We start from the raw sequence: 19,919 nt of genomic DNA, 5'->3' as shown, positions 1-19,919 counted from the left end.
ATTCTATGATTAACATTAAACAATTCTTTATTACAGAAGTCAATGCTTTCTTTCAAATGCTTCATCAAAGGATGCTAGCAGTTGAGAAACCATCAATATTTAATCCATACCCAGCAGATAAAACTGCACAATCTCATTGGAAAGCATACTTTTGTGCCAACAATGTTATTACAAAGATACACTGGGTAATAACTATTCAGTTACAAATTAACACAGGTTGGGAATACAAAATAAGATCATTGCTTTAGGGAAAAATAATAAAAATAAAAATATAAATATAAATACACCCCAACAAAAGTTCCTTTTATGTTAATTTTCCTTCAGTACTGCTATGGTGATATGAAACAATGTTCAGCTGATCAGTGAATAACAAAGGATGTAAGTTATGGAAAGAACAGACTGGAACATCCTGAAACACAACAGAACCTTCAAGCAAATAAAAAACCAAATGAACATTTCAAACCAAAATTTAGAAAACAAACAAACAAACAAAAACACAATGATGACAAAATATATTTCCAAGCAATCTATAGGATGGAACTACAAGATAAAGAGAAAGGGAAAGGGAAAAGGAAAGGAAAATGGAAATGGGAAAGGGAAAGGGAAAGGGGAAGGGAAAGGGAAAGAGAAAGGGATAGGGAAAGGGAAAGGGAAAAAAAAAATATAACCTATTTCTCTCCTAGAAAATAAATTAAGAGGGAAAATATTAATGGTTTTCACAAAATTAAGTGCACATTTATTATCTCTGACAGCCTGCCTTTTATGATAGTATTAGTTTCCTCAGAGTTTCCTCTGTATGTTGGATTTATTCCCTTTGAGTGACCTTTTAGAAAATAGATGAAGACAAATATTGTCAAAGAATTTGCAACAGACAGAAATATTTGCTTGTATCACACCTCAATGTATAATACTCAATACACCTCAAAACGTAATAGGCACTTTCCATGCAGCTCCTCCAAAGAGCCAAAACTGGGTTCAAGATTTAGAAGGTAAAAATAAACAAATAAAATATTTGTGAAAGTACAGTAACAAGAACTAAAATCAGCTACAAAGGTTAAGAACATTCCACCCACCAAATTAAAAAAAATAAAAATCAGCAGTCAAAAAAAAAAAAAGCACATTAAACCAACTTCACATCTAAATATAACTGTATCAAGACTTCAAAATATACAAACCTTTGCTTTACCATGTGCTCATATTCACAGGAGAGATAGAATCAGGGCTTATTCTTGTTCTTATGTTTAAGATATATCCCAAGCACCTTCTTCTATAATATATTAACAACAAAATATCAGTTAATTAAACCTTCAAAACTGTGTTGCAGGAAACCATGTGCCACTCAGGGGCATCTGCAGTGCATTCTTGACCTCTGCAGTAGTAAGGATGATGAACTGTGTCTTGATCTAGTAGATACCATCTGCACCTGTACCACATTTAATAAAATCCAGTGATATCTTTAATCTCAGTTATTCTTGATTATGTCCTTTATTTATTTATTTATTATCATTATTTTTTATATTTAATTAAGCACATGAGAACACTCATGGGTGTTGGAGCTTACTTACCTATAATCTTAAATTGTAAGAACAGTCTCTAGGCCAACTACCACTTTCTGAAACAAATCCTGGATAGAATTCAGGAATTAGAAGACACATCATTCTAAATACATAGTTTGCATATACATTATATAGAGAGTATATAGTCTAAGATACTTCAAAATTGCACCAGTTGGTTTGCAGTGATTTGTGGTGCATGGCTTGCATCAGCTGTCCAGTTTAGAGAACTGAAGGGGGAATCACCCCCTCCTTTATTTATTTTTTTTCCTAAGAATATACATTTTCTGTAACCTTAACACTGTGTCATACTTAGTGTTCATGCAAAGACAGACAAAATTAGTTTCTGCCATCAATAAATAATGTAACATCCTGTTACATTAGTAACAGCAGCTTCCCTAAACAAAACAAACAAAACCAGCCATACATATTGCTTGCAGCATATAGGTTGGGCAAGAAGTATAGTATATCAGTATATCAGTATATCAGGATCCCAAACCTTAGGAAGGGGAATTTTCAGCTGTGAAAAGGACTTGTGGATAGTCAGAAGAAATATTTAGATAGAAGAGATATAAGATATTTAATAGAAGATATTTAATCATAGAATCACAGAATTATAGAATGGCAATTTGGGGGTACATGTGGATGAAAAACTTGACATTGTCCAGCAACATACACTTGCAGCCCAGAAAGATAATTGCATCCTGGTCTGTATTAAAAGAACCATGGCCAGCAGATCACAGGGAGGTGATTCTCTCCCTCTACTCTGCTCTCCTAACACCCTGGATTACTGAATCCTGCTCTGGGGCCCCCAGAACAAGAGAGAAATGGGCCTGTTAGAGAAGGTCCAAAGGAGAGCCACAAAGATGATCACAGGGCTGGAGCACATCTCCTATGAAGAAAAACTGAGAGAGTTGTAGATGTTTAGCCTCGGGAAAAGAAGACTCCAGAGGGAGTAGAAGGCTTGTAGAAGCCTTTCACTACCAGAAAGATGGGGAGAGACATGTCATTAGGGTGTGTAGCGATAGGAAAATGGGTAATGGTTTCAAACTGAAAGAGGGTAGATTCAGATGAGATATTAGGAAGAAATTCTTCACTATGAGTGTGGTTAGATACTGAAACAAGTTGCCCAGAGAGATTGTGGATGTCCTGTCCCTGGAAGTGTTCAAGGCCAAGGTGAATGGGACCTTGAAAACCTGATCAAGTGGAAGGCATCCCTACCCATGGCAAGGGGGCTTCAAAATAGATGTACTTTAAAGATTCCTACGAACTAAACCATTCTATGATTCTATTATTCTCTTTCTCTACATATATATGTATTTAAATTAAATGTATACATCGGCAGTACATGTGGTAACAGTGGTGTACACCAGGGTCAATACTGGGTCCAGTCCTATTCAGCGTCTTCATAAATGACCTAGATGATGGGGCATTGCTTGCTCTCAGCAAGTGTGCTGACAGTACAAAACTGCGATGAGTGGCTGCCACAACAGAAGGTTGTGTTGCCACCCAGACAGACCTCATCAGAAGGAATGGAATGATAGGATCCTCATGAAGTTCAGCAAGGAGAGGTGCAAAGTCCTGCACCTGGGGAGAAACCATCCCAGGCACCAGTACCTGTTGGTGTTCACAAGGATTCCCTGGTCCTTTTCTGCAAAGCTGCTTTCCATCTGGGTGGTACCCAATTAAACAAAAGCCATCAATATACCCTTATGGCAAAGACTAATGGTAGTCTTGGCTGGATTAGTGTTGCCAGCAGGTTAATGGAGATGATCCTTCCCCTCTGCTCAGCACTGGTTAGGCCACATGTGGACTACTGTATCCAGTTCTGGGTTCCTCAGTACAAGAGACATGAACATACTAGAAAACAAGAAAGAGTATAGTGCAGGGGACATTGAAGATGATTAAGGGACTGGAGCATCCCTCCTATAAGGAAAGGCTGAGAGTTGGGACTGTTTAGCCTGGAGAAGACAAGGCTCAGGAGGGGGAGTATTATCAAGTCATATAAATACCTGAAGGGAGTGTCTAAGGGAGACAGCAGCAGGCTCTTCATAATGGCAGCCAGTGAAAGGACAAGAGGTAACTGACACAACCCAAAAGGCAGGAGGTTCCCTGTGAACATCAGGAAACACTTTTTTATTGTGCAGGTGACCAAGCATTGACACAAGTTGCCCAGAGAGGGTGTGGAGTCTCCTTCCTTGGAGATCTGGGTAACCAGCTTTAGGTGGCCCTGCTTTAGCAGGTGGGTTGGAGTAGGCGACCTCCAGATATCCCTTTTAACCTCAACCATTCTCTGATTCTGTGACTTCATCACCAAGTTTTGTGATATCCTAAGTGATGAAAAAGGGAGAAAAAAAAAAAAAAAAAAAAAAGATAACACAAAAACACAGAAGTGTTAGTTTTCTAACAAGAGCTTTATTTTATGTGGAATGTTTCATAAAATTTTCTATGGACATAAAATTTTCTATGCACTAAAAATGCTTAGACAGAAATTTACTTAGAAGTAAGACCATACACATTTAAAGCCAAATTAATCCCATTAACCCCATTTCATTTGACACCTTTCATCTGGCATCGAAAATAAAGAGTTTAATTGCCCTCAGCTTTTGAGGATTTACAAAGAGTTATGTCTGATTTCCTTCTGAAGGTGACACTTGCTTTCCATTGATTCTAGAGTGACAAGGATCCTCATTTAATTACAACACTTAAATTACCTAATGTGAGATTAGATTACTTTAGGTCATGTTCTTAAACACTGTAATACACCTCAGTAAAAACAATAAATTAAATGTTGAGGTTGTATCAGCAGAAATGACGAATCTTGCAGAAATTATTATATATTTAGACAAATGTGAATGAAACCAGAATTTTTTTCTTACATCACATATAAATCCCAGCATATTGTCAGCTCTAAGAGATGTATAGTTTAATTTAAAACACTAACATCTCAGTAACGTGTGTTTTCCCATTATTATTATTTTCTGAGACAGCACAAGATTACCCATTCATGTACTTTATGAAAATGGTGCAGATTACGTATCAGCAAATTTCTCCTCACTAAATAAAATCAAAGTCCTGACATTTGAAAGTGTACTTCATATGTTATTTTGAACATTTCTGTTCCTATACATACATTTATGAGTTTATAAATTTACCGGTCTACAGATAGCTTTGATTATGGTTACTGCACAATTTATATTTTTCATGTTATTGAAATGCATTCTCTCTTCTAATATTAAGAACAGTAATATTGATTGATCATTTGAGGAATTCATTTCCTATAATTTCTGCTGTCTAGAAATATTCAGGCTAGGTAGACAGCAATTCTCTAGAAGGTAACATTTGTTTAGATAAGAGAGAAAAAATCCAAAGACAAATCAGTTTTTACATTTTAGAAACCAGCTAATGTTGTCTCTGATTAATAAAGAATGATCTAGACACTTCTATTTAGTTCACAAATTTTGCATAGCTCCTTCCAAGAAAGAAATATTTGGGTTAGTATTTTACGCCGTTGAAATCAATGGCAAAACATTCTTTGAGGTCAGAAAGGCATCATTCTATTTTTGACCCAAATCCGAACAGCTCACAATTTAGGAATTTCATCTTGTAGTACATGATATTCCTCACAGAAATTCAATGAAATGGAATCTCCAGACAGAATCATAACTCTGAAGTCTCCAGACAGAACCTTAACTGAGAAAACAGCCCATTCAAATAAGACATAGAACAAAAGTTTTAGTCTGAACCAAAACTAAAATGGAGGCCAGATAAAGAAAGGAATTATATGATATCCCCATTGTAGAAGTGTTAAAATCCAGTATTTATTCTCTTGAAGAAAATGATTTTGTGTTATTAAAAATAATAATAATAATAATAAAAAAGATAAATTATTTTTACTTCTAACTCTCCTAAAATAAATACCACAGATACTATATATACCAACATATGGACCCCAACATATGGGCCATATAATTATCCTTAATCATGAACTGTGCACTTCAAATTTTTTGAGTAAATGCACTATTATATTTCAAATTTTTTGAGTAAATGCACTATTATATTCCAAATTTTGTATGATCTTGTTCCTCAAACTAGCCAAGACTAATAATGGAAATAACTGACTGTCAGGCAGAGTCAAGAATCCCCTAGCAGTCACATCATGAAGTCTGAAGAGCAAGTGAAACCATTTTAATGGTTAAATAAATAAATAAATAAATCTAATCCATGACTGGAGCTTTACAAAATAGTTATTGATAACTTTATAAAACTTGAAGTGCATTTTGTTGTTGTTGTTGTTGTTTGCTTTGCATTTTAACACTATCAAAATAGTAGTTCAGCGTTGAATGAGTTGTATCATATATTTTACATATAACTGAAGATCTTGTCCAGAAATTCACTCCGGGATCCTGCAAATTCACTGTTCAAACATAAATTCCGATTAGAGTTGCATGTCAACTGCATGCTAAGAGGGAGAAGGGAACCCATTTGACCATGATACTGTGGCTCATCATCACTGATGTTGCTCATGGAAAAAAAGTCTTACTGGGGAAATAAAAGCATGTAAATGTGCTCAGAGACTATAGATTCATGCCATCTGACAGAACTCTGAATGCCGAGACCCACATGCATACATGTAGGTCCCAGAGCCAATGTCACTTAGTTACAAAGTAAGTAAATAGCTGAGATGTATTCCTTGGTGTTTATTTTCCTTAGGCTTCCAAATATGATTCTGAGAAAGGTGTTTAAATAAAAATTTCTTTTCTAAAATGTGTCAAAATCTTTGCTCTCTCATAATAGGAGAGTTCAAATATAGTACAACATTCAATGTAGTACAAACTATTATTAACACTTAACACAGGGAGAAAGAGGAAGCAAAGTTAAGATAAAATATGAGACTAGTTTTCATGAGCATCTTGCTGAAGTATAATTGAAAGTGCTAGAACACTCGTCAATCAACATACCTAAATATACATGCTTTTCAAAAAGAACCAACAATCTCTAACATTCTCAAATGTTACTGACATTCTGAAACATTACTGTATGGAGAAAGATAAGGTTAAATTCTGTGTCCATTCTTCCTCTGGATGCAAGTGACTGAAAAGAATTTCTATGGTAACTGTACAACCACAAAATAATTACATACAAAATTACACACATGTTCTTCATACACAGAGTGACAATAGTCTCAATGGGAACATTTGCACATGAAAAAAATAAAGTGTAATGACCAATCTGACTCAAGATCAGCAGATATAAAATTATAATCTAGCCTTTAATAGAGAAAGGCAAGTTTGTTTGTTTATTTATTTATTTATTTATTTACTACCAGACCTCCATAGTATTGCTGTTTTTCCACATCATAGCTGTGAAATTTATTCATAAATAAAATGGATGGTGTTGCTGGAAGTTATTCTACAAAATCTCATATTTATATGGGCAATAACATGCATGTTCCCACTGTCCCTTGGGTTGCTGTTCATGCAGGTACAAGACCACAGTTTAAAGACAAACTCAATCAACTCCATGGCTGGGATAACTCCTGTCTGGTACTAACTTCAATCAAGTGGTCAAGTAATTCATTATCTAAATCCAAACAAAGCAATTACTTCATGAAAAATTAGTGTTGTCATATCTTAAGTATTCCTACCCTGTTATTTTCAAAGACACTGCCTTTCCCTCTACATATTTTACTGTAATGATGTTAACGTGTTTGCCGTTACAAGAGCCAAAAATAAAGAAAAGAGATCTTTTTTATCTTATTAAATTTGTACTAGGAACACACAGTGCATCCAATTCTGAATAATAGATTATGCATTCTTAGACCCTGGAGAGTACAGTACAGAAAAGAAATAGCTCCTAAATCTTGCATATAAGAAATGACAGCAACGGCATGTATTCTGAACATAAATGCATGAGATAACTGTATTCCAAAAGAAGCACGGATAACCCTCTTGACAGATCACCCTGTACACCTTAACTCCACAAAAACAAATAAAAAGTTGGTTTATAGGCTATCACAGCATTCCATACAGCACTTTCAGGAAGGGATTTAAAGATGTCTACTTCCACAAATATATAGTCAGTCTTAATTCTTACCTTCAGTTGCCCTAAAACATCTGACAGAGAAAAAGCCTTTTTATTTGTTCTGATTCTAGAGTATAAATCCTGGAAATAGGAGGCAAATGTTGAAACACATTCTGTCAAGTACAGAAAATTGTACAGACATGATTATATTTTTTTTTTCTTTACATATGATAAAAATGGCTTCAGATAGAAACTCATTTGAAAGGATGATAGTTGCAAACTGAACTTTCATTACCATGTCAGTGTTTATTAGCCCATTTAATATTTCCTTTAATATGACATTCCACCCAACCAGGGGTTAGACTTAGGATAGAAGGAGGAAAAAAATTGCTGCTGCTAGTAAACAGCAGTTAAGTTTTGGTAAGTGAGACTGTAAAATATCAATGGGTTTATCATGCTAGAGGTCCATTTTGATGTACAAATGATTGGTAGAGAAAGAGCTACTGTTATTTAGGTCATGATGAGACATCACAATGTACTCCAAAGGATATGAAATGTGTATATGAGAAGGAGAAGACAGAGGAATTAAGACAGGGACAAGTAGTAAGACTGGAAGAAAAAGCAAGAACACTTTTATATTTGAAATCAGGAATGGCACCTATAATCTGTATGAAGAGACTCACTACACTTTTGATATTGTCTAATGCTTATTACCCAAATAAATAAAAATTACACATATATTTCAATATAATAACCCCAAACTCCAACAGCAGCTCCCACAAACCAAAGGAAGTATATTTCAAGACAATTCCATTTGTAATAAAAAACAGATGGTAAAGGAAACAGATGCCGCTTTGTGATCAGATTTACACATCTGCAGACATTTACAGTATGTATGCATTTCCAAAGAATACTCAGCAAGTTAAATTAGGAAACCTTTTTTCTTAATGGAAATGTGCAAAACTAAAGCCGTGATTCAAAATGAAAACAAGCTGTGACAAAGACATATCTATCCTATCAAACTTATCTGTTTCCAAATCAATATCATATTACAGCATCATGTTAGAGAAACGCTAGTCATGATAAAAAACATGATAGCAGATAAAAACGACAAGTTTGGAGATACTTTACTGTGGGGAATTACTCAAAGGTAAAGTAGCTGAGAGTTGAGCAAGTTTCAGATTTCTCCACTCTCTGAGAGGAGATCTGAGGTAAGCAATGGATGTCCTTCAGAAATACACAATACAGAAAAACAAAACCTCCCTCAGGAACACAGACCTGGAGATTAACTTAAGATCTTCTAAACCTTAGATTTTCATTTTATTTTCATCAGCAACAGACCACTGACATTGACATCAAATATTTGCACTGGCCTTGGTGAACTTATACACAAGAATCAGCAGAGAAATGTTTTACAAAGAAAGATGGAAAAGTCTCACTCAAAAAGAAATGATTCTTCTAGAATCTCTTAGATAAGAGGTGCATGATAAATCAGAATGAGGAGTCAAGATGTTAACAACCTTCAAAATTAATACAGGTTGAGTGAGGCAGGTCAAAGCTACCAAAAAAAAAAAAAAAAAAAATTCCTCTCCATATTTAACTCTTAGTTTGGGATATCTTAGTTTCTTAAATTTTATCCCATTTATTTTTCTTGATAGTTTACTTCAAGCTCACAAAAGATGATGTTGTCAGCCACGAAGAATGAAGTCAAAGGACAAACCCAATGTAAGTGCCATGTCTCTGAACTGGAGGAACCATATCATACAGTGATATTCAATATATCCATTTCAGTCCTGGGCCTGTTGAGGATGTAAATAAGGAACTAGATTCACTCAAATACTGTGGTTGTTTTCACCTACTGAAGGGATGCTGAACAGCCTTAAACCTCAGCTTGTGTTTACTTTGCACCACCACACTGACCAGTGAGACAGAATGTCTCAGAAAACCTGTCTAAGGGAGATAATTATCAGCAGTGGGAACTAGGCCAACACCACCAGTTTAATTTCATATAAACCTTCATACAATCATCAGGTAGTAACTACTTTTGGGAACTAAGCACCTGGGCTGTGGTCAAACTGGTGAGCAGGAGGTGAAAAGCTCCATATTCTATTACTAATCCCCTGAGCTATAGAGCCCTCAGCTGGTAGTTCCATAAAGGTTCACACAGTTTTTTTTATTTGTTTTTTTCAAAGGCAGCAAAAGTAGTTACAAGTTGTTTTTATTTATTACTAAAAAAGAAAAAAAGAAACAACAAAAAAACACCTGCAAGAACAACTATCTTTTTCTTAAAATAATTTCTCTGAAAGTAGCAGACTGTACACGTTTTACAAGAATAAACAAACTTCTCTAATATTTATCCACAAATTGGGAGTCAGAGATGATTAGTGCAAATTTCTGCTGACCGGCAGCATTTATTCTACAAACTTTGGGTAACCTAAGTGGTCCATTAAAGAAAAACAAATATCTTCAATCAGTCTAATTTCTTCCTTGGGCATGTTTTGTTTCCAGGCATGAATGCTACTTGGTGAAATTTCCCCCTCATAAGGAAGATAGAAAAGACTGGTGGAGGTGGCAAATAATATTTGGTTTAAGCTAGCAGGAGAAAGAGGCATACCAAGAAAGGCAAAAATTGTTTCAGCCATCTTCTGAGGAAAGCTCACAATATCTTCAAACTTGACCATCTGATAATTTGTTGGCAGCAAATCGCCATTTATTCTCAGTGCTGCTGCTGTGTTTGCAAGCCATAAATAGGACAACACAGAAACAGCATTTGAATTAGATTTTGAAAGTTCTTTTCTTAATGATTCATATTCAAATGCATAGCCTTCATTTAGACTACATTTTCCTTTATGATTTTCCCATTTGAACATTGCAGCCAAGTGTTGTGGAACTTTTTTCAAGGAGTAAAGACTCGGCTTATTTTTGTACAACATGGAATAAATCCATGCCCGTGGGTCTCTTACTACATATAATGCTCTCATTGATGGTCCTAGGATTTCCTGAAAGAAGGGAAGCTTTAATGTCCAGCTCCCACTACTTAAACTAAGCACAGGTCGTGCACTAGGATAATAGACAAGGTGTCTTCTCAATTCCCTAATATATTCAGCATCTTTATCTTGACTTGCTCTTGCCCTGATTCTCTGCTCTGATAGAGATTCTCTCTTTTTTGATTTCTTCTTTTTGTCCTTGCTTATGGCAGAATGCTGAGTAATTTTACTTCTGCTGGCTTCATATAAATGAATGTTTTGTAAATGTAATTTTGTGTCTCGGACTAAAGACTGGAGCCACCCTCTGAGAAGACGAAAATGACCATTGTGGACATCAGAAGCCTTCCATTCACATGGATCTACAAAGGAATCAATTTCAAATTCACTCTCAGGAATTTCTAGATAGGCTGTAGGTATCCTCATATATAAGAAATCACTGCTATTGAAAAACACCTGTTTTAAAATTTCTGCACCAGAAGCAGGAAGCGAAGTAATTATAACATCTGGCAAAACAACGGGGTTCCCTTCTAATTGTTTGGCTTTATTGCCTTTATCATGTTCTAGCCTTGTCAAGTCACTGCTCCATTTCGCACAGATGGGCTGGGTACACATGCTCCACACATCCACCAATTCAATAAGCCACAACGTGATAACTAGTATAAGGATCCAACGCAACATTTTACTGAAGGATATGTAAAACTGCCACTGAAAAGCCAGTATGACCAAACTAACAGCCAAGATTAACCCTGCGATTATGTTCACTTTGAATCCAAATGGGAAAACCACCCTATTATTTTTAATTAGTTTTTCCACAGATTCAGTACCTAGACCAAACTTGGTTACTTTGTTTTCATGAACTACTTTGGCAAAACCACCAAATCCCAAGTAATCAAACCTGGTCTTTAAATTCTGATGTTCAGTCACAACAAAGACCGTATTTTCAGTGTTGTTGACACTGAGTGAAATCTGAAATCCAGACTTTGCATTATCAGTGAGCCTGCAGTTAGAAACATTGACATATGGGCCATAGAAAAGGTAAACAATCCTTGCAAGCGTGCTTTTCATTGGAAAGGTAACATTTACAAACTGAGTCCATCGCTTTTTGAATTCAGCAGCTTGTTCTGCCTCTTGTATCCTAGCAACAGGACTACTCCCATGATGATCAAACCAAAACATCTTGTAGTGGGCATCCCACACATCCATCATAGCTCCGTTGTATTTGTTCTTAAATTTATAGGGTATGTATTTAAAATCAATGTCAAGATTATGAAAAAAGGCACTGACAGAATTAACAGGAGAGTCTTCCTCCTTCTCGATATGGTCTACAACTAACAATGTCTGAGAATTTAAGAGCAGCAAAATGCGATATACGCTTTTCAATTTCATTGCTGATGTGTAAGCAGAGACCGCCTCACCACTCACAAACATCATGTCCCCGGACTGGGAGGCTGTTATAATTTCTCCAGTTGAGTCTCCAACCTCATGACCAATCCACTTCAGCCACTGGGCACATTCACCAAGCTGTCCCTCCCAAGGCTGGTTGCACTGGCTAGTAGGAGATGGGGCAAACACCAAGACATTGTTCAGGTGGCTGAGTTTAGGTCCATAGAGAGCCTCAGATACAAACACCTGTCCATTGGGAGCAAAAGTGAAAGAGTTCTGATCAGGATGTTCATGTCCTGGATTGAAACTCCTCCACCCATCAATCCAGGCATATGGTTGAAAGTGGACAATATCATAGACAGCACGTCCACCGAGTTTTCCAGACTTGAAGGACACAAAGGTGTTTGTCTGGCTGCTTGGCAATCCAGCCCCATAGGTAACAACTCCCCAGTTAGGAAACACATGCAATTTAGCAGTGCCATAGTCAGGAGGTGGTTGGGGAGTGATTTCAGCAGCATACCATATAAACTCGGTGTGCAATGTGCTCCACCTCTGTGCAGTGGATGGCACCATTGGTCCATCTTTGGGTCTGTGTTTTCTAATTTGCTGTGCCAACCAGTTGCCAGCTCCATTCTTCATGATAAACTTATCCAAGAAAACCAGTTGGCTCTCAGGACCATAAAACCAGTTGTAATTAGAATCTGCTATGCCCACAGTCCTTTGAAAGCCTGGTAATAGCGTGGAATAGTAAAACCAAAAGTGCATTTTGAGCCAATTATTTTCCAAGTTGTTAATACCAAAATGACGCTGGGCCAGGAAAACATACTGGGTTATGGACTTAGCTGTGTAACTCCCATAAGCTACTCCCTCATCCAGAGACCCATCTACAATATGATTAAGCAGAAACATTGTTTTCTCCATCACATCAACAACAGTGTGTTTCCAAACATTTGCCTGAGATCCGTCATCCACCCCTGTAACTAAAGCTCCAGTGAGCAAAGCAAGCATATTGGTTGCCTGATGATTATGGAGAAGCTGCTTTCCCCAGGAACGAACCTTTGAGTATTCATACATTTCCTCACTTGCAGACCGTATCTTCTCCAGGTATTTTTGTCTTCTCACATTTTCCAGTGAATTATACAAGAAGTCATAAGCAGTGGCAAATCCAGTTAGGGAGTGTCCCAGTGGCACTTCATCACCAGGTGCACTCTCCACTAACCAGTTTTTGTAACCAGCCATTCTGTCCATATATTCTAGGGCAAAATCAAATGCAGCTTTATCTTCAGGGCACAGCAAACAATAAAATGCTAGTGGTGGCAGATTGTTACCATAAACCTCATTCCACTTTGCAGCAAAATCAACATGCTTGGGTGGAGGTAGGTAGTATAATGGGTTGGATAGCATAACTATCACTGCACTTCTAATAGCTCTAAATAGATGTGAGTGGCTTGTGTGAGCTTTCTGCCTCAGTGCATGGACATCTTCAGCATCGAAATACAAATTTGGATGAAAAACTGTTTTTTTCAACTTCTGCTCAGCACCAAGACCTTCAAGTTTCTGTTTCTCATATTGACCTACATTTTCCATGAAAGTCACCCAATCTGAGTAATTGTTTACAGATTCTTCAAAAGTGAAGACAGCAAACATCATTAATGATAGAAATAAGGTATGCCCTGTAAGCATCAGAGCCATGATCCATTAGGCAGCTCCTCTTCCCCAGGCACGCACTTCCTAACAAAACACGATGTTCAGATATCAAGCTTTGATCCAGTTAGCACAAGCATGAGCATCTTAAGGCATTTTTTTCTTCAAATAAAAGATTTAGTGTTTACTGCACATTCTAACAGATACTCAGATTACTCGTAATTTGAGCTACAACACTGAAATAACGAGGCTGTTGAGAACTTAAATCTCAGGTGCCTTGCCTGTTCACATTTTTCTCAAATACAACACTACAGTCAGTATAAGCATTAAAATAGGGAGAAAGTAAAATCTCCAAGATAAACATACAAAATGCAGGTTGACAATACACAGTCAGAAACTGAAAGGAACCAAAACACTATTCTTTGATAACTTGTAAACTTTGATTTGAAAACAGGAATCAGAGCCATACATTTTCTGTGTTAATACTTTCAATCAGGTCAAATTCCACTCCTACAGCTGACCAAAAAAAAAAAAAAAAACCTTCACTGATCACAAAAAGATATAATTTATTCAAAACAATGGGTTGAATTTGATTATTTAGGGAATTTACAGCACTTGGAAAACACACTTAAAAACTGAAGCTACTTTCTTCAGCCTTCCTCTTATCTTGATTTGTATACACAATCTTTCCATCTTGCTCTTTTTGGACTCATGGGAGAAAGGGAAGAAAGAAAAAATGAAGAGAAATCCTTCATTAGCTCCTTTAGATGAGACTGCGGTAATTTTAACCACTATTCCCCTTTGTGAAAGGTTTGTCTGAATTAATAGTCATTGAATATCGACACATTTTCAAGTCTTCTTTCATCTTATCTTCAGCCAATGATGCCCAAATTTTGCCTCAATGATTCAGAGAATCGTGCTCCTCCCATTACGAAGTGAAATGAAAACATATGAAAGGGGCTGAAAGCCAGTATTTTTTTGCTAAAAGAGCAGTTTCGGTTTTCCTTCCACTTTGCATGTTGGTTCTTTCTGTGAAAACACAAACAGAAGTTCTCTGAAGCTATACAGGTGCCAGAACATACTCAAAGTATTTAGTCATGAGGAATGGTCAATGCTTTTAGGAAAGATGAGGGTTAATACACTTTTTTTTTCTTCCCCCTCAAAGAAATTAAACAAAAAAGGAACATTTCCAAAGTTCCACAAAACTCCGTCAAAACGGAAAGTCGGATTGGCTACATAGATTCTCTTTATTTCACCTTGACCCGAGCGACTCCCGGCTCTCGAGGCAAATTTTCCTGGCACTACGGCGAGCTACCCCCAGGCAGACATCCCGAACGCGCCCCCGCAGCCGGATGGAGCTCCCCCCTATCAGAAGGGCACCGAGCACGCCACCCGTGCGGCTCTGCCCTCAAAGGGAAAGAAGAGGGGCGGCGGCGAGGGCCAGTAGCACCCCTCCCTCCGCCGCGCCACCGCCCTGCGGGACGCCCCCGGCCCCTCCAGCAGCGGTGGCGGGGGCACGGCGAGGCCTCCCCCGCGACCACCAGAGGGCGCCCGCCGCCGGCTCGGCCCCCGCCTGCCCCCTCCCCGCCGCCCGGGGCCGCACAACTTGAGCAAGTTTCCGTGGCTCGCCCCCGCACGCCGCGGCCCCCCGCCGCCCCTCGCCCGCCTCCCCGGTTTCTTCATGCCGTGTTCCCCGCGGCTTCACCCCTGTTTTACCCGCAGCGGCGTCCGATAGCGCCTCCTCTCCCTCGGTGCTGGTTCCGGGGCGAGGCGGGGGTCCCGGTGAGCGCGGCCGGGGGCGCGGGGTCAGCCCCGTCCGGGGGGCGGCGGGCGGCAGCGCGCTGCGGCGGCCCCTCTCGGCTCGGCTGGGCTGGGCTGAGCTGGGCTCGGCTCCGGCCCCTTCCGCCTTGCCGCTACTTTTCCCCCGGGCTGGCTGCAACTTCGCGTCCGAGCCCTCCCCCGGCGGCTCCCGGAGGAGGGGGCGGTGGATCGGCGGAGCCCTCCCCGCGGAACAGGAACGCGAACAGGGACGTGCCGGTCCTCCGTGGCGGCCGCGCTCCCAGCTGCTGCTCTTCCCTGCGACTGCGTGAGCCGCTTGCCAAGCCGAGCCGTGCTCCCGCAGCTGATGACACCGCCGCCCCTGCGCCTCGGCAGCCGGCTGCCAGCTGAGCGCGGCGGGCGCGCCCGGGGGCAGGGCCGGGGCCGGAGCCGGGGGGGTGGCCGAGCCCGGGAGCGGCGGCGGATTGGGGAGGAGGGGGCGGGCGGGGGAGAGGCGGGGCTGGGCGGCTCCAGCGGTGGCGGCCGCCCCGATGCCGCGGTGAGGGTCCGGGGGTGGCTGGGGAGGTGGTGGTGTGCGGGCAGCAGCAGGCAGGTGGGAGAGGTTTTCCGCGGGAGAGGAGGTGCGGCGGGGGTCGGGCAGGGCGGCAGCAGCCGTCTGGTCTGGGGCTCGCAAGTTTACGAGGGAGGATTGAAGAGGTGAAAGTGCCCGCAGCCCCCAGACCGCGAGCATCCCCTCGCTGGAGGGGTCCCGCTTTCTGTAACCGCCTCCCTGAGCGGGCACTTTAGTTGATGCGAGGCGTTAAAATGGCTCTCCTTCAGCTTCAGCTGTAGGCTTCTGAAGTAAAATATAAAACCGTAATGAGACGTACAAAACATTACCCCTGGATTCGTTCACGGTCAGCGATGCGGTGAAGGGCCGCCAGGCGCTGCTGGCTCGCCCGCTGGGTGCCCCGTGGTCCTCCCGCTACATTCAAGAGGCACAACGCCATTCTCGATTTTGAATCGCAGTTTGCATTGCTGGTGACGGCTTTCCGAGCTTTGCGAGGCTGGTTGTGTAACCAAGCTGTTCTTCGGTAGTAAGTACTTTCTAGGGAAAGTGTGAGCTTTTTGAAATGTTACCGGCTACCGTGTTTATAAACCCTACTTCGTGTGGGCTTTAATCAACCCAAGAGCATGAGTCACTACTTCTTCCCAGGCTTAACCTATATTCATCTTAACTTTTTTTTTTTTTTTTTCCCCGAATATCTTAGAAAATACAGTTGCATGTTTAAGTATTTCTTAATCTACCCAGTTTATAACTATATTGAAAAGAATGTATAATGGCTATAGTTAATGGATACTGATTCTGTTTCTTTGTGCCATGGAGAGCATCTGAGCAGTATTAGATTATTAATTATGCACAATCAATGATAAACTACATCTGGTACCATCCTTTTTTATTTTTTTTTTGTTATTATTATTATTTTTTTATATGTGACCTACACACTTAGCATAGGAGGAAAAACTACTGATTATTGCCTGGATCTTGTCCTCCCATCAGAAGAAATTTGCATAATCGCCAAAGATCAGCATATATTTCCCTGACCTTGAAACTATAAAGATTTTGCCATTTCATGCTACTGAGTTAGTTATTACATGAGGAGAGGAAGGGGAAAAGTCAAGCAACAATACAGGCTGCTTTCCTATTTAAATTAGTAGAAACAGTGGGGCACACTACAAATGGAAACCTCCCAACCCTTTTTCCTTTTATTCCCATTATGCTGTACATTGTACCTTTTATGTAAGTGTGGGTATTTTTATTTATAATTATTATTACTTTCCCAAGGCTGACCAATTCTGGAACATACTGTAATCTCAGAGAATGACTTCTTCCATAAGTTTTTAGGTAACCCCAAAGAACAGGACATGTGGAGGACCTTTGTAAGGTTGAGAGCAAGAGTAAAGTGCTTCCAAGATGCCTTCTCACTCTGTGAGAAGATTTTGCTTTTTCTGTAGAAGCTCTTTCACAACATCAGAGATGTTGTAATGTCAGAATAACTATGACTAATTTTCTGCTAAGCAAATGGCAAAGCAGGAGTATCTTTAACCATGTATAATTTCACCTAGTTTTAGCTCCTTACTTTCTGCCATTTTCACATAATTATGTTTAAGTGAGAAGTATAAATAAAGACCTCTTGCTTCTCTAGGGGCAGCTGTAAAGCACACTTTCCTGATTAATTTGCAGAAGACTCCAGTAGTCATTGGCTTGTTATATAAAGAGAATATATACATATGTATATATTTTATGACTATTATTTTCATTTTTGGAGTTCAGCTTCTACTGAAGCTGGTGGCAAGCAGTGTCGTTCATAGATTTTGGAGTATGTCATTGAGGTCTTGGGAGCAGCACTAAATGAAGAATCTCCAGTAGGTACTAGATGTTTTGTGGGAATGTCTAACTTAAAAAGAAGAAACTCATAGCTTTGTTGAGCAGGGGCTTGGAGGCTAAAATAGTCAAGGATAGGGAAATACTCTGGAAAAATAAGAATAGTGCTGCAACTAACATTCGATTATTTTTTTTCAATTAGCAATTTCCAATAGTCAGCAGAGACCCATAGTTACAACACTACCCATAGTTACAATACTACAACTGAAAAGAAGCAAACAATCTCAGAGATCCAACTGGCATCCATGAGAAGCAATTAAGTGAACCAAACTTCAGAGGAGTTAATTTAAGTAAATATGGGAATTTTATCCTGCTATGCATCTGAGCTCCATCACAGCCTTTCTCTCACTTCCCTTCATCAAAGGAAAAGGGGAGACGTATCAGGAAAGGGCTCAAAGGCCGAGATAAGGACAGGAAGATCACTCAACAGTTATCGTGACAAGTAAGACAGACTCAGCATAGGGAGATTAATATAATTTATTGCCTATTGCTAACAGACTACAACAGTGAAAAACTAAAAGCAAACTAAAAACACCTTCACACCAACCACCCTATTCCACTTTCTTCCTCTTGAACAGTTCAGGGAATGGAGAATGGGGGCCATGGTCAGTCCCTAATACCTCATCTCCACTGCTCCTTCGTGGTCACTCTCTGCCCCTGCTCCAATGTGCAGTCCCTCCCATGGGATGCCATTATTCATAAACTGATCCTACATGGGCTTCCCACAGGCAGCAACTCTTCAAGAACTGCTCCAATGTGGTTCCATACCACAGGGTCCATCTGTCAGAAGCAAACTGCTCCAACATGGGTCTGTACCACGGGGTCCATCCGTCCGGAGCAAACTGCTCCAGCATGGGTCCCCCATGTGTGGCAGCTCCCCCCAGACCATCTGCTCCTGCGTGGGCTCCTCTCCACAGGCTGCACCATGGAGATCTGCTCCACGTGGGACCCATGGGCTGCAGGGGGGCAGCCTGCTCCACAGGCCGGAGAGGAACTGCTGCTCTGGTACCTGGAGCACCTCCTGCCCTCCTTCTGCACTGACCTTGATGTCTGTAGGGCTCTTTCTCTCCCTTTTTCCTTTTTTTTTTTTTTTTTTTTTTTTTTATTCCTCTCTCCCAGATGCTGTTGCACAGCATTTTTTCTTCCCTTCCTTAAATCTGCTCTCCCAGAGGCCCAACCAGCATCACTCACTGGCTCAGCTCTGGCCAGTGGTGGGTTCCTTTAGGAGCCAGCTGGAGTTGGCTCTGATCTGACATGGGCAGCTGCTGGGCTCTGCTCACAGAAGCCACCCTTGCAGCCCACGCTACCAAAACCTTGCCATATCAACCTAATACAGTAATTAGAAATAGTGACCATGGATTGTAACCAATGCTTTTTTCATGAGATGAGCCTGAAGTGCCATTCTGTCATAGTTGATTGCATAATGTTGTTTGAGGAGTGGTCAGTAATTGTGAAAGTAAATTAAATTGCTATTTTTTTTTATTATTATTATTTATAGAAGCACTGAGCATATGGCACCAAATTGCATTATATTGTTGAATTTTCAAATACTGTTCATAACTATGAATAGCTGAAAAAACAAGGCTGTTTGGCTTTCAGGAGGAAAAAAAGTGCTGTAAAATATCTACCAAGAAAACGAATTTGACACATGGGGAAGCGACCTCTCTGTCACTTCAGGTTTTAAATATCAGAGTGGGTCGTTTTTGGAAATATACTCTGGTGTACCACTTGAGGGATAGCATTCTGCATTAATACCAAAATCAGCCATCTGAATAATCTTGAAAATGCTAGCAGTGTTATCCTGCTTGAGTACAGGCCAAGTGTTAACAGATGGAAGTGAAGAGGGGATAATCAGCTGGACGGCAACAAAATATTTGCCAGTGTCAAAGAGCATATTGATAATACAAAAGTTCATAAATGAATGAGATGCTGCTATCAAGTACAAGACATAATTCTATATACATGAAAAGAGACAGGTATTTTAGGTAGGATCTGGACTGAGGTAATGAGGTATCCAGTAATGATGGACTCTTGAACCTTCTGCCTAATTCCTCAAGTAGTGAAAGTATATAAGCTCCTAAATTTAAAGTAGAGGTTTCATTTCAGAGGCATTACAAGTCTAGG

At 40.0% G+C, this 19,919-nt stretch overlaps 1 protein-coding gene across 1 annotated transcript; it reads right to left on the bottom strand.

Annotated features, from left to right (window-relative positions):
• Nucleotides 1–5,588: 5,588 nt before the first annotated feature.
• Nucleotides 5,589–15,762, bottom strand: DSEL (dermatan sulfate epimerase like). Its single transcript, XM_082753459.1, has 2 exons — nucleotides 15,308–15,762; nucleotides 5,589–14,620 (listed from the first exon to the last, which is right to left on the bottom strand). The coding sequence occupies exon 2, from the start codon at nucleotides 13,637–13,639 to the stop codon at nucleotides 9,989–9,991; it is 3,651 nt and encodes a 1,216-aa protein (XP_082609585.1). The 5' UTR covers nucleotides 13,640–14,620; nucleotides 15,308–15,762; the 3' UTR covers nucleotides 5,589–9,988.
• Nucleotides 15,763–19,919: the final 4,157 nt, after the last annotated feature.

Source organism: Aythya marila, assembly GCF_965140915.1.
Source record: "Aythya marila genome assembly, chromosome: 2".
NCBI lineage: Eukaryota > Metazoa > Chordata > Aves > Anseriformes > Anatidae > Aythya > Aythya marila.
The sequence above is the reverse complement of the archived record's forward strand: the minus strand, read 5'-3'. Positions and strand labels throughout refer to the sequence as shown.

Coding starts and splice junctions, on each gene's coding strand:
- DSEL (XM_082753459.1), bottom strand. CDS start 13,639: ATGGCTCTGATGCTTACAGGGCATACCTTATTTCTATCATTAATGATG.